The sequence below is a fragment of the Nyctereutes procyonoides genome, unplaced genomic scaffold (genome assembly GCF_905146905.1).
Source record: "Nyctereutes procyonoides isolate TBG_1078 unplaced genomic scaffold, NYPRO_anot_genome, whole genome shotgun sequence".
Taxonomy (NCBI): Eukaryota; Metazoa; Chordata; class Mammalia; order Carnivora; family Canidae; genus Nyctereutes; species Nyctereutes procyonoides.
In genome coordinates, this window is record NW_026575051.1 from 65746518 (window position 1) to 65761456 (window position 14939).

The 14939-nt window shown below is 50.9% G+C and overlaps 1 protein-coding gene, 1 long non-coding RNA gene and 1 pseudogene across 2 annotated transcripts; 2 read left to right on the top strand and 1 right to left on the bottom strand.

Annotated features, from left to right (window-relative positions):
• Positions 1-1557: 1557 nt before the first annotated feature.
• On the top strand, positions 1558-9036 carry LOC129512325 (uncharacterized). Its single transcript, XR_008665026.1, has 3 exons — positions 1558-1846; positions 4189-4367; positions 8289-9036. It is a non-coding gene; the product is annotated as an uncharacterized LOC129512325 (long non-coding RNA).
• LOC129512324 (translation initiation factor IF-2-like) lies at positions 8464-10996 on the bottom strand. Its single transcript, XM_055329549.1, has 2 exons — positions 9382-10996; positions 8464-8520 (listed from the first exon to the last, which is right to left on the bottom strand). The coding sequence occupies exon 1, from the start codon at positions 10016-10018 to the stop codon at positions 9395-9397; it is 624 nt and encodes a 207-aa protein (XP_055185524.1). The 5' UTR covers positions 10019-10996; the 3' UTR covers positions 8464-8520; positions 9382-9394.
• LOC129512425 (chromobox protein homolog 3-like) lies at positions 10171-14641 on the top strand (annotated as a pseudogene).
• The last annotated feature ends 298 nt before the right edge of the window (positions 14642-14939 follow it).

A 14939-nucleotide genomic window follows, 5' to 3' on the forward strand; every position in this document is an offset into this window, starting at 1 on the left:
TCTTTAAGTCCCAGCTGAGGTAGTGAGGGCCTGGTGACAAGGAGGGATGGGAGGTGGGAGCGGCTCAGGGAGGCAGACTCGGGCAGCCTGGCGACCGCTGGGGAGGGAGGAGGAGTTCTCGGCACTGAGAGCTGAGCAGCCATCCTGGTGCCAGCACGCTGGGGATCGTGCTGCCAACCTGCCCATCCAGTCTGGCCACAGGCTCCACCCCTCACGCCACCAGCTTGGACCGCCCAGCCTGAGGGTCAGCAGCCTGACCTCACAGCTGTGCTCCCTCACCTCCCAGAATTCCAGAAGGGAGCTGTCACCCGAAGGAAACAAGTTTGGTCTCTTTGGCACCAAACCACACACCTAGACCTATTCATAGCAAGGTTGCACAACTAGCTGGAGGGCAACCCGGCTGGGCATGGGGAGGGAGGGCGGGGCCACGTGTGGGCCAGGCCCTGACCCATCGGTGCCCCAGGCTGGCCTTCCAGCTTTCAGAGCAAGGCTGTCCCTGGGGGGTTTGGCAAACTCAGAGGGCCGACTGGCCTGTCCTCCTAAGCGGAAGGAACTTGCTCCTCCGAAGGAAGGCTCAGCTCCAACACTCCTGCAGGCTGGTGCCCCATGAGCCCTCCCTCTGCCCTACCATGCAGGTGGGCCCTTGGGGTGGGAGGGGTGGGGGCTCTCCTTAGTGAACACAGAAACCAGGAGCAGGCTTTTACACAAAAGGAAACTGAGTCACTTGATGACTAAGCCCTTGATGTGGGGAGCCAGTATCATGGAGTAGGAGAGGAAACTCAACTTTGGAACGGGACGGATCTTGATTTGCACCCAGCCCTGTCTAGTCTCTAGCTGAATGATGCTAGGTGAGTCAGTTGGCTTCCCTGGGCCTCTGTTTTCTCTTCTGTGGAATGGGAACAAGGCCTCCAGTGTGGCTGTGAGTTGTGCGGATCCCCTGAGAGCGTGCCAGTGAAGTTCGGCAGCACGCTTCCACCTCAGCAGAAGACCTTGGCCAAGCGTAGTGTCTCTTCACACTCAGCTCATTGGCCCAAACGCTGTGGGATGTGGGATTCCTTTTTTTTAATTGAAATATAGTTGACACACAATACTACAATCGTTCCAGGTGTACAATGCAGCGATTCAACAGGTTTATGTGTCACGCTACGCTCACCGCCAGTGTAGCTACCGCCTGTCACTGAGCAACACTACCGCAGTTCCATCGACTGTGGTCCCTGTGCTGTGCTTTTATCCTCGCGGCCTACTCACTCCACAACTGGAAGCCTGGGCCTCCCGCTGTCCCTCACCCGCTGTCCTGTCTTCCCGCCCTGTCCCCTCTGGCAAACCGTCATTTGCTTTCTGTCTCTATAGGTCTGATTCTGCTTTTTGTTTGTTTGTTTGCTCATTTGCTTTGTTGGGGGGGTGTGTGTTGGTTTTTATCATATAGAAACATAAAACAAACTGTGACGTATTAATGACCCCCCCTCAGTGTAATTAGATGGCGTGGTAATTACACCTGAAAGGTAACCAGCGTGTAAGGCTGTCCTGCTCTCATAATCTTTGATGTTGCTCGGGAGCTGTTGGCGGTCCATGCGTGGCCCACGCTGGGTACCACGGAATCGTCATCGTTATCACAAAGAGAGTGTTGAAAGGCTTGGTTCTTTGGGGCCTGGCTCGGCCCCTAAACATAGTGTGGCCTTGTGGGGGTCCTCCCCCGCCCCCTGGACTTCAGTGTCCCCACCCTCCCCGTCTAGTCACCAGCATCCTGTACGTCGTGGGGCTGTCACCATGCAGCCAGGCGCGGAGCACACCTCTGACGAAGCACAAAGCCGGGGACCAGCCCCACAGGTGCTCTTTGGAGTCGGAGGTCAGTGAACATGAATGCGTTCAGTCTCCAGAAGGGACACCGAGGCAGAGCCCCAGGGGGCGTCAAGGCTTCCGGTCTCTTGCTACAACCCCGGGTCTCCACCCGAGGCCTCCAAGGCCACACACGTTAGGCTGGGAGAGCGGGGGAGGGGGGACAAGGGGGGGTCCAGAGCACCCTCAGGAGATGAGGAAAGAACTGGAGACAGGGGAGAGGGCGGGATGAAGGGGCCCGCAAGGCCCGGGAGGAAGGGCAGGGAGGGCGGAGAGGGGGCGGCCTGCAGGAAGGGCAGCTGTCCCGGGGCCTGAGTGTGTGTGTGTGTGTGTGCGTGCGTGCGTGCGTGCGTGTGTGTGTGTGTGTGTGTGTGTGTGGAGAAAGAGGCCTCTGAGTGGCTGTCCCCAGATTTCCTCCACAGACCCTTTCCTGCCCAGGGCACTGGGGGGCCCTGCCCGGCGTTTGGAGAACTGAATTAGAGAGAACCTACCCTGTGGTCTGAAGCCTCTAATCTCTGTGCCTGTACCTCCCTGTGTGTGAGAGCTCGGGCCTCCTCCCTCGGGCCTCCTCCCTTGGGCCTCCTCCGTCAGGCTTGGCTCTGCCTGGGGCTAGCCCCACTCCGATGGAGGGACAGAGAGCAACAACAAAAGCTTCCCCAGTGCTGGAGCTGCCATTCGGGCCTGGATTTGTACATTCAGGTGCTTGTTGATAGAGGCCATTGTTAACTACAGAACTCAAAGCACATTTAACTTTTTATTTTTTTTCTCATGTATTTATTTTATTTTTTTAAATAAATTTATTTTTTATTGGTGTTCAATATACCAACATACAGAATAACACCCATTGCTCATCCCGTCAAGTGCCCCCCCTCAGTGCCCGCCACACAGTCACCCCCACCCCCGCCCTCCTTCCCTTCCACCACCCCTAGTCCATTTCCCAGAGTTAGGAGTCTTCATGTTCTGTCTCCCTTTCTGATATTTCCCACACATTTCTTCTCCCTTCCCTTCTATTCCCTTTCACTATTATTTATATTCCCCAAATGAATGAGAACATATATTTAAAAAAATGATTTTATTTATTCATGAGAATAAAGGGAAGTACAGAGACACAGGCAGAGGGAGAAGCAGGTGCCCTGTCGGGACTCTATCCCAGGACCCCGGGACCACGTCCTGAGCCAAAGGCAGATGATCAACCACTGAGCCACCCAGATGCCCCAAAGCAAATTGAACTTTTACAGGAGTAAGAAGTCTCTATAATAAAAAATGCAGGATTTGAAAATACTGCTTTGTGGGAGCCTGTGGACTGCTGCTTGCAAGGCCCCTGGTGTAGTGACTCAGTGGACTCAGACTCAGGGATGGAGCTGATCCTCTCCACTCGTCTCCTGGGTCCTGGTCTGTTTCCTGGTGATAATAATAATGCCCTCTTTAGGATTCTTAGGACGATCAGCGTTAACTCATATAAACACCTGCTTATTTATTTACCCTATAATTCAACATATACTCACTGAGAACCTACTATGTGGCAGCACTGGACTGGTTAGTGTTCAAGAGCTCAGGTCTTTCATTTTAGTGATTCATCACCATGGAGCTTCTGCTCCATAGAATATTGCATTTAAAAAAAGAAGCAGAAGAAGAAAGAAAGAAAAGAAAGAAAGAAAGAAAGAAAAGAAAGAAAGAAAGAGAAAAAAGAGCTCAGACTTTAGAAAAAGAAAAGAAGGGAGATGGATGGGCAGTTGGCTTTGCCCGTGTAACCTAGTTAGGTCACCTCACCCCTACACCCATGCAAGGTGGCGATGGCTGCAACTGTCCTGCCTGGCCCTGTTACGGTGAGCTTTAAATGAGATGATACACGATGGTGCTTAGTATCCGGCACAGGGGAAGTGCTAGATCAACTTAGTTATATTTATTAATACATCAGAATCACCCAATAAATCATCGACCATAGATTTTTGTAATTAGGTCCTTAAAATGTAGTCTCTATACCCCTCCAATGACAAAGGAAAGCAGATCTTTCAAAATGTGCCCCTTGGAGCATGTGTATCAGGAAAGCGTGAAGGGAGTCTGCTAAAAATTCCTTGGGTCCATTTCAGAAGTGTGGAATCAGCCTCCAATGGGGCCCGACTTTCTGTCTTTTCAAATGTTTTTCATGATTCTAAAGTCAGAAAACTCTTGGGGGCAAAAGGTCACCATGCTCCTCTACCGAGGGGCACTCTCTGCGGTGGACAGAACCATGCGCCACCCCCCAGATGCCCATGTTCCAGTTCCTGGAAGCTGCGAATGTGTCAGGGTTAGAGGGGTGAATTCGGGCTCTAAGTAGTGAACCTTAATTTTTTTTTTTTTTTTTTTTTTTAGTAGTGAACTTTAAAACAAGCAGATTGCCCAACATACTCCACGGGTCTGTAACTGGAGTAGAGGGAGAAGGAAGAGTCAGAACCAGTGGAAGGGCATCGTGAGGAAGACTCCGCTGGCTTTGAGGGTGAAGGAAGGGCCACAAGCCAAGGAACGTAGACAGTCTCTGGGAGCTGGAAAAGGTGAGGAAACGGGTTCTCCCCTAGAGCTTCCAGAAAGAACAGAGCCCTGCTGGGGATTAGCCCCGTGAGACCCACTCTGGGCCTCTCACTTCCAGGCTCATCATCGCTGGTGCTGCTGTAAGGCCCCAGTTTACGGTGATTTGCTACAGCAGCAGCAGGAAGGCAGATGTTGGATGCCTCTTCGAGCGCATTGGATGCAGGCCTGGGCATCCGGAAGCCCCGTGAGGCCCGGGCATGGGCCCGAGGGGACGCCTGGACCGAGCAGAGCCCGAGGAAGGGGCCCAGTGCTGCGGCCCAGGGCGGTCCCCATGGCTCTTTTACTGTCTGGTGCTCAGGACGCCTATGGAGCAGGGCTCGGGTGCAGGTGGGGGCGCACAAGCCGGAGGCCCAGGGGATCCCCTCACATTTACAACCTCACCCAGGAGAGCCTGAAGCACCTGCATATGCCCAGAACCCTGATGGAAGGGAAAAGAACATGCAGGAGCTCCCAAGTGGAGGGGGGCACTCCTCTCCCCCACTCCCCGATTCTCTGGAGATGGGAACACAAAAGGTGGTTCTCACGCCCACACCGCCCCCCGAGAGTGGGCACTGCCCGGACTCTGGCACCCCTTTGCTCTCCTTGAGCTCCTCTGGCCCTGGACTAGCCCACAGCCCTCCCTGCTCCCTCCCTGCCTGCCGCCTCCGGAGCAGGAGGAGGGGCAGAGGGAGAAGGTGAGGGAGATGCGGACTCCCCGCTGAGCAGGGCTCCCTCCCAGGACCCTGAGATCATGAACTGAGCCGCAGGCAGATGCTTAACCGACTGAGCCACCCAGGCCCTCGATATGGTTTTGTTTTTGCCAAATCTTTGGGCAGTTGAGCCATCCTAACACCTCTACATACCTCAGTGCATGTCTCTCAAATTCCACAGTATCCCTGTGAAGCCAGTACAGCTATCAGCCCCTGAAATATTTGAATGTAAGAATTTAAGGTTCTAAAAATGGAATTACTTGCCCACAACCACACAGACCATAAACAATGGCACTGAGAGCCTTGAGCCCAGGTTCTCACCCTGCCCTCAAGTCCTAGGGTGATCCCAGAAGGCGTGCCTCTGGCTTTGAATCTCATTCTGTGAAAAAACTCAAAGCATTTCAGAGAGAGAAAATTTCATCTTAACACTATTCCCTTAAGGTCAAGCTACCACTTCCAAGAGGTTGGGTAAATTCCAGGATGTTAGGTTCCTGGAAGAGATCCTCGGGGTGCAGGCCCCAGAGGAGCAGATCGTCAAGGCTGCCAAGCCCCTGCCACTTGGAACACCCTCAACACACACCTGAATGCTCTCCCATCCCAAATTGCTATGACATTTTCCTAGTTGCCTACTCACTAAATGTGTGAATAGGGCTTCACCGCCCCCCTTTTACTATTCGACATTCCTTTCTTTAGAATTTTATTTATTTGAGAGAGAGAGAGAGCATGTGTGAGTGAGCATGAGCAGGGGACGGGGCAGAGGGAGAGGGAGAAGCAGTCTCCCCGCTAAGCAGGGAGCCCCGTTGCATGGGACTCAATCCCAGGACCCTGGGATCATGACCTGAGCCGAAGGCAGACACTTAACCGACTGAGCCACCCAGGTGCCCCAATATTCGACCTTCTTAAAGTCTTATTTTTTAAAAAAAGGTTTTATTTATTTATCCACGAGAGACAGAGAGAGAGAAGAAGAGACACAGGCAGAAGGAGAAGCAGGCTCCATGCAGGGAGCCCAATGTGGGACCCGATCCTGGGCCTCCAGGATCACGCCCTGGGCCAAATGAAGGCAGGCGCTAAACTGCTGAGCCACCCAGGGATCCCCTTCTTAAAGTCTTATTTTATTTTTTACAAGATTTGTTTTTAAGTAATCTCTATACTGAACGTGGGTATGGACAGAGCCAGCCCCCTTAAGTCCTATTTTAGCTTTACGCATCAGAAATGGGGAAATGTAGGTCTGTTCAATAAAAGATGAAATAAAAAAGGGGAGGGGCACTTAACTGGCTTAGTCAGAAGAGAATGTGACTCTTGATCTTGGGGTCGTGAGTTCGAGCCCAAGTCCCCGTAAAGCAGGAGACAGGCTAATTGTCTTCATCTTACTGGTAGAAACTCCAAGGCATAGAAAGAGTTTCCTGCTCACAAAAGAATTTAATTCCCAAATAATGAAGAAAGGCTGAATAGTGGGCCTCTAAATGTTGGCCCTCAGCCACCTGAACCCAAACAACCTGGGAAGCTTGTTTAAAATGTAGACTCCAGGGTTTACCAGAGAACCAGGTCACCTGGGAATGGGGCCCTCTTAACACCCACCCGGATGGTTGTTGCCAACCCAAGCCAGAGAACTGGTGACCAAATCCCCAGATTTCTCCACTATTCTAGGCTACACTACTCTACCTCACACTATACTATGGGACTCCCTGCCAAATGGCTCTACTTTCTTGGTGACCCATTTGTAAAGATTCTGAGTAGTTTATCTGTGAACTTTTAAAAAAATCTTGTTTAATTTATCTGCCATAAAATTCACTTCTTTTGGTATATGGTTCTGAGTTTTCTTTGTTTTTGTTTTTAATAAACTCCTCTTTTTTTTTAAAGATTTTTAGAAAAATGTATTCGTGACAGACACAGAGAGAGAGGCAGAGACATAGGCAGAGGGAGAAGCAGGCTGGACTCGATTCCAGGACCCCAGGATCATGACCCGAGCCAAAGGCAGATGCTCAACCACTGAGTCACCCAGGTGCCCCTGGTTCTAGGAGTTTTAACAAATGTGAAGAGTCCTATTAACCCCACCACAATCAAAACACAGAACCTGTCCATCACCCCCTAAAACTCGTTTGTGTCACTCCCTTCTAGTCAAATCCTTCCTGAAACTCACCTCTGGTAATAAGGAACTGATTTGTTCCTCGTCCTATGGTTTTGCCTTTTCCAGAATGTCATATAAATGGAATCATACAATACAGAGCCTTTGCAGTCTGACTCCGTTTTGCATAAAGCATTTGTTGCATGTAAAAGTCTTTCATCCTTTTGCTGCTAATACTCTGCGGTGTGAATGTACCATAAGTCTATCCTCCCAACCCAAGGACTTTGGGGTTGTTTCTGGGCTTTGGTGATAAACTCAATGATCCAAGTTTAACTAACTGATTCTTTTCCATGGGAGAGTAAAAAAGTCTCAAACGGTGCCTATGATAAGGGAGGGTAGTAGGTTGAAGACAATGGCTCACATCTGGCTCCTGCCAGTGGGTCACCTGTTTGTTTGTTTATTAAGATTTTATTTATTTATTCATGAGAAACACAGAGAGAGAGAGAGAGAGAGAGAGGCAGAGACACAGGCAGAGGGAGCCTGACACGGGACTCGATCCTGGAACTCCAGGATCATGCCCTGGGCCAAAGGCAGGCGCTCAACTGCTGAGCCACCCAGGCGTCCCATGGGTCACCTGTTTAATGGGCCAGGTTCAGTCATAGAGGACTTGTTTGTCGTTATGATAAACCTTCTGGTCTTCCAAATCATAAAAATAACAGGGTCTTACAGAGTGCCTCAGAGCCTGTTTCTGACAAATGAGACGATAGGCTCCTGGCATGCAGGCTCCAGAAGTCACTGTGAGATCACCTGGGTGGACCTCTGTTGTCTTAGAAGATGCTGTGTCCCATGGCAGAGTCAGTCATCAAGCATCTTTCTCTACGGTTCATGATGCTTTTGCCCAGCTGGATCTATCTGACTTTCCAACAAGCCCAAGAGGGGAGAAAGGAAGATATTTTTACTTGCACCATTTTGAAGATAAGGTTGTGGGAGCTCAAGGAAGCTGGCACTTGTCCAAAGTCAATGAGCCCCCTTGGTTAGGGAGAAACTGTGGTTTTTCCAATCCTCAATCCTCAATCCAGTGTTTTCTGGTTTTAAAGTTTTTGTTTTTTTGTTTTTTTTTTTTTTTTAAGAGCAGTGAGTATGTCTTTAATCTGCACATATGACAACCGACTCTTGCTCAAAGTGGAGGGTGGGCAGAAAGAGAGCAAAACCGAGTTTCAGTCCCACCTTGGCTTGCTGGCCTTGATGCTCCCCCAAGACGGATGAAGCAATTCCTCCCTCCTCGTTAGTGCTCAAAGCTGAGAGGTCTCAGACGAGCTAATAATGCCGGCGGGTAAGTCATACCAGGTTCTCCGTAAGTGGCTGCAATTATTATTAATTTGGTGTTAATTAGGAGAGACTCTAGAGCGCGCATACCACAGGCACCGCGTGGTGGGTGCCCTCTGCCCCCGCTCACCCCCCGGGGTTCCTGAGGCCTAACTTTTCTCTGGGAGGGATGGGGGAAACCAAGGGGTTAAAGAGGAGGCCTGGAAGCTGGCACAGCTGGGGACCCCTGGGTTATAAGGAGAGGGGGGCGGGGGCCGGGGGGCCTGAGCGGCCTCCGTGGAGGAGACGTGGGCCGAAAGCTTTGTGCTTCTCCTTCCTGAACCCGGCCTTAACTCCAGAGGGGAGGCCTTCGTGTCTGAACTTGGTGTTCGAGCCCTGGCGCTGGTGGTTCCCGCAGTAAATGGCTCGCCCTCCTCGTGGGGCAATATTGCTACTGATGTTGGGCCAAGGTGGTTAGGAAACGGGATCTTCCAAATGGGGACTTTGTGGTCTGGCCACCAGGCAGCTGCGCCTCCACACGCGCAGGTGGGGGCTGAGACGGTTCCCCGCAGGGTGCGGCTGGAGGGGAGAGCGGGGTCGCTCTGCCGCCTTCCCAGCAGCTTCAGCCTGTGTTGGGGCCTCAGACCCCGGCCCGGGGCGGGGGTGGGGGGGGGGGGTTGGAGGACAGGCGGGGCCCTCAGCAGCCTCCTGACAGCCAAGAGCAGGAGACCAGGGAGCCAGGGTGACTGCCAGGGTCCTCTGACTGCCTGTCCCCACAGCAAGGGCCGCTGGGCGAGGGGTCAAGGGGTCAAGGGGTGGACAGGCAAGGCCTCTTCCGGCCTGCCCGCCCTCGGCCCTGTGTCCCCTCCTCCGTGCAGCCCTCGTCACCCCGCGGGGCTGGCTGCGCCCCCAGAGCACCTGCCACGTGCAGCTATGGCAGCTGCTCTGGACACGCTGGAGAGGCCGAGTGACTCTGAAGAGATGAGAGGCGTGTGCCGATGGCATCCAGGAGCCCGGGGCTTCCGAGCAGGGCCGGCCTCCTCTGCGTTCCCCGGAGTGGCAGGTAGGGCCCGCGCTTGCTCCCGCCGTCCTTGGAGTGTGGTCTCCCCCGAAACCCCCCTTCCCCAGAAGCAGGGCGGACTGGCCTGGCCGTGGGCCCGCGCCATGTTGGTCGCCGCCGCCGCCACGGCGGGCCAGGCCCTCCCCTCAGCTCTGCTGTCCCCTCCAGTCGGCCGGGCGGCCAGGGACGCTTGTTCACTGAGCGCGCTGACCTCGTCCTTGGCCGCGGCCTCAGGCCTGGCCCTGCGGTGCTGAGGTAACAGCGCTGGCTGCTCGGGGCGGGCGCCTGCAAAGGAGCCGAAGCACGTGAGCCGGGCCCTGCCGTGCGCTGGGTGACAGGGAGGGCGGGGACGGGAGGGGGCCCTGTCCGTGCTCCCCCGGGCCGTGGACAGCTCATGACGACCCGGAGCTGTGAGAAGAGCTGGGTTGGGACCAACGGCCCAGGGTCCCCAGGATCCCCGGACGGCAAGGCCGCCGCCCCCTCTGGACTTGCCATTCACGTGGTGTGCCCCCTCGTCTCCCCGGGCTGGGTGGCCTGTGGCCCCAGCAGGCCGGCTCTCTCCTTCCAGGCAGCGAGGCGGCGGGAAGGGGCTCAGGATCCAGTCTAACTGAGCCACCTAGACATTCCGTTGACCTGCAGAAGCTTCGATGTCCACAAACCCAGTTGCCGATGTTCCCTCATCCTCCTTGCCCGAGACGGTTGGCTACACACGAAACCGTGACGTGTGTCCTATGACGGCCTAGACAGTTACCTCAGCGTTGGCCAGAGCTTCGCATTCTTAGCCACACGAGGCTCCAGAGGGGCATTCAGCAGGACCCCGAAGTCCTGGATGTCCTGCAGGCCGAGAGCGAGAACATTCTAGAGCCGGGGGCTAGGAGGCACAGTAGGGATGCAGGGTGTGGAGGGGCCTGAGCCCTGGGCCCGAGTCCCGTCTCCCTGAAGTGTGCCTCTCCACAGACTTCGGACCCCGGGGCCTCTGGGGGCCGCCCCCGCTCCTCGGACCCTTGTCCTACCCTGCCCACCGCCTAGCGTCCCGTGGCAAACCCCGAAGGCCGGGCGCCGAGGGCGAGCCCTGGGACGCGTCTCCCGGCTCAGGCCAGAGAGAGGAATCCTAGGCCGTAGCTATTTTCAGCACTAAAATTGAAGCCCATGGTTTATTTCCTCAGCACGTAATTAGACTCCAGCGCGGCACAGGGCTGCCTCCTTCCCGCCCACGAGCGAAAGCCTGACCAGTGGGTTGGGGAGCTGACGCCATGGACGGGCGGGAGGCTGCGGCCTGGAGTATTTTTACTTATGGGAGGCTGTGGAGAACAAAACCACTGGGCCCCGGGCCAGTTAGACTCAGCCAGTTGGGGGAGGGAGGGAGCAGGAGAGCTGTTCTGTCAGCCTTCCTTCTTTGAACTGCCTCGTGAATCTGCTAGACAGGAACCGGGGATTGGGAGCCGGGCTGGTTCCCACCACCCTCAGAGCCTGGCTGGGGGGAGGCCTGTCCTCAGGGAGGAGGGGGAAGACTCACCTGGGGGTGGGGGAGGAGCAGTGTGCTCTCACGAGGGCACACGGGGGGTGTTCACACCCGGTCAGGCCGGGTATGGGGTGACTGTGCATGATTCTGGGCCGGCTTCAGGTCCTCCACCTAACACCACTATCATGGATAAGGTTTTCAGAGCTGGAAGGAAACCCAAGACCCTTCAATGAGGATGTCACGGCCAATAGGAAAAATAAATTACCCAAAGCCTAATGAGAACCGGAAGTGGGGATGGGGCGAGAGGATCTGCCTGGAAGATGGCTCTTCCAGGGCTCCCCTTCTTCCTGCTGACTCTTGGCTTTCGTTCCGGAGCAAAAATAGGTGTAGAATGCAAATACACTCGGGCAGAATGACACATGACTTCGGTTCACGTGAAGAGCTAAATAATAGATGTTTAGTACTTTCTCAAGGAGACATTTCAGTGAGTAGGAGACCCCTGAGCCCCGTGGAGGAGCTCTTCTGACCACACGAGGTGGGAGGCCTCATCCATTCATGGTCAACCTCGGACCGTGGCAGCTGCAGTGTTTCTGGAGTGAGGAGCTGCAGGGAAGATGAGACCTGTGACGTCTCTGAAATAGAACCAGTTTCTTGCTAAGGAGAAGCGCAAAACGGAAACCTGGCCAATGACTCCCCATAGTCATACATTGTGCAACGTTTCTCCCAAAAGGTCTGGATCCCAGCTTTAGGAGCGCCATCACTGTGGGATTAAACTCCTGCTCATCCGTGGAACCACAGAACCTCCTGTCTTCCACCTCTTCGCTCCCCTCCCACAACACTCATGAGGCTGCCTCTCAACTGAGGAATCCAATGACAATCGTCTAAGACCTTCTTACACACTCCAGGACCCTAAATTAAGTTAAATAATGGCCGTAGCCAACCTTTATTTTGCTTTTGTTTGTTTTTTTTTTTTTTTTGCTAAGCACTCCACTAACATTGTCTCATGTCATCTTGATTATTTTTATCATCTTCTCCATTTCACAATGAGAATATCGAGGCTCAGAGAGGTTAAACAATTTGCCCAAAGTCCCATAAGTGACAGTGATAGCCAAGACTTGAACTAAGGCAGACTTATTTTACAGCCTCTGTGTCTCCCACCTCAGACGGCTTCCACCAGTGGAAACAAAATTCTTTGGAGTACAGAGGAAGCTGGATAGAATTCCGTCCAATAGCAAGAAGGAGGCTCACATTGTTTATTACCAAGGCTCAAAGATACAAAGGGGTGAGGAGCACCAGGCCCTGGAAAGTGGCTGGCTGAGAGCTGAAGTTGGAGTGGGATTGGCACGTTTTGTGCTATCTCTAAGGTGTTAGAGAAAAAGGAAATACAGAGAGGTGAGCAGCTTAACATAATTAGCTACTTTCCTTCATGAGGCATCTGATGATTCGGAATACTTATGGAGAGATGCTGAGCAGCTGAGCAGGGCTACCAGCAGTCTTAGGGGTTAGGAGACATAAATTAGGATTCAAAGCTTTCCAGAAGGAGGGATCCTGGTAAACAGCTCAGTCTTTTAGCTGGGAACCTTGAAGAGCCACACCCTGGTAATAAAGCTAGTCTGAAAATAGACCAGCACTCACAGAGACTCAGATATGATTCAAATCAGTCTCAGATTAGACTAAGGAGATATTCTCCTGGCTAACTGCCTGCCTGAACCAAAGTAAATCTTCTCTGGGGGAAGATGATATCATCCAGACTCTCAGATTATCACTACAATTGTTCGTGCATGGTGTCTGGCATTAAACAACAATAAAACTGGGCATATCATACCAAGAGATAGGAACAAATGACTGAAAACCAAGAGAAAAAAATGCTGTCATTTGAAGAGACGTGCTGAATACAGTTTTTAAAAATAGCCTAATAAAAATTCTAGGACTGAAATTAAGAACTCAGTGGAAGGATTTAAAAGCAGATTAGACTCAACTGAAGAGATGATTCATGAACTGGAATGTAGACCAGAAGAAAATACACACATAGACCTCACTACAATTACAGCAAGATAAAAATTTTAAGAAATACAGAAAAGGAAGACTTAAGAGATACATGGGACCCAGTGTAAACATTTGTGTAATTAGAGTCCTGGAAGAGAAGGAGAGAGATAATGCAGCATAAACAGTATTTGAAGAGAAAATAATCTGAGAATTAAAAACTGACAAAAGACATAGAGCCACAGATAAATACAAAGAAAGTTACAAGTAGAGCCATCAGAGTAAAACAGGTGAAAACCAATCAAGGATAAAAACTGTAAATATAGCTAGTGCAAAAAATAATAAGACACATTTTGTTCAGAGGCACAATAATAAGAGCCAAATTTTCACTGAAAACGATGGAAGCCAAGCAATGAAAGGATATCTTTAAAAGGCTCAAAGAAGGATGTGGCTGGAGCTTGAGGTGTGTAGGGCCTGAGATGTGACAGCCCTGGGCTGGTGAATAATAGCTTTTCAAACCTGAAAAAAAAAAAAGGCCTCCCATAAAAAGACATTGCAAAAAATGAAGAAGAAACAGAAAGAAAAGAGTAAAAAAAGTAGAAGAGGCAAAGTCTGAAGAATTTGTGGGGGAATGTACTGGACCAAGGGATAGTAAATGGGAAGGCAGAGGATTCCCTGAAGTGGAAGAGACTTGCTGACAATACTTAGGAACCTGGAGAAAATTTAGATTGTCCAGAGTTAATTGAAGCATGTCTTACTTCTCAAAAAGCTGGGGAAAAAAAAAAGATGGTACAAAAAGACAGTCTCTATCTGACCGGAAATCTGACGATAGCGAATCAAAGAAGAAAAGAGACCCTGCGGACAACCCCAGGAGCTTTGCCAGAGCTCTTGATCCTGAAGGAGTAAGTGATGCCACTGGCAGTGGTGGAGAATTCATGTCTGTCCTGAAATGGAAAGGTTCAGGTGAGGCCTCCCTGGTGCTGGCACAAGAGGCAAGTGGGGAGTGTCCTTGAGGGGTGATTGTTTCTTATGAAGGGAGACTAATTTGCCATTCTCATCCAGAAGATGAATCTCAATAATTATTTCCATTTCCAATAATTTATATATGTATAAATAAAATATGGATCTTGTTTTTTGATTTATTAGTGTGAAGAAATAACATTTTAATGAAAATCAAGTTTGATATGCTTGTTTTTGAAGAACTATTGGGAGAGTTGTTGGGGTTTTTTTTTTTTTGCATCTATAGCTCTGGTTACTTTGAACAAATAAAAGCTTTCTGTAGTTGCTTCCTTTATCATAGGAGACTATTTGAGACTATGGGATGTTATTTCCCTGCATTTGAGAACACCTAATGGTTCTCAATGTTGGGGGAAATCTTCATAATCATTACTCAATCAGAATTTGTGTTTAACTCCTAGATCCTTAAGGACTATTCTGGGTGTTTTGTTTATTTTATTTTGTCTGTGTGTACATAAAAATGCATACATATGGGCATCCCGGGTGGCTCAGCGGTTTAGTGCCGCCTTCAGCTCAGGGTGTGATCCTGGAGACCTGGGATTGAGTCTCACATCAGGCTCCCTGCATGGAGCCTGCTTTTCCCTCTGCCTGTGTCTCTGCCTCTCTCTCTGTGTGTCTCTCATGAATAAATAAATAAAATCTTTTTTTTAAATGCATACATAAATGGTTTTTCTTTCTTTTTCTTTCTTTCTTTTTCTTTTTTCTTTAAACATTCACCAAAATATAAACGGCATTTCATAACCATGGATAAGCCCATGTTTCTGAGATGCCATCATTTTTAGCAACCTAAGAAATAAATCACTTGAAGTAAATTGAAATTTTTCTTGAAGCCTTAACCTTTCAAATGTTGTAATTAATTGAAAATTTAAATATAATGTAAACAATTTAAATCAGAAAATTTAAAGCAGCCGTATCAGAATCCATATCCATATCTATAGTCATATACAAGTTTAT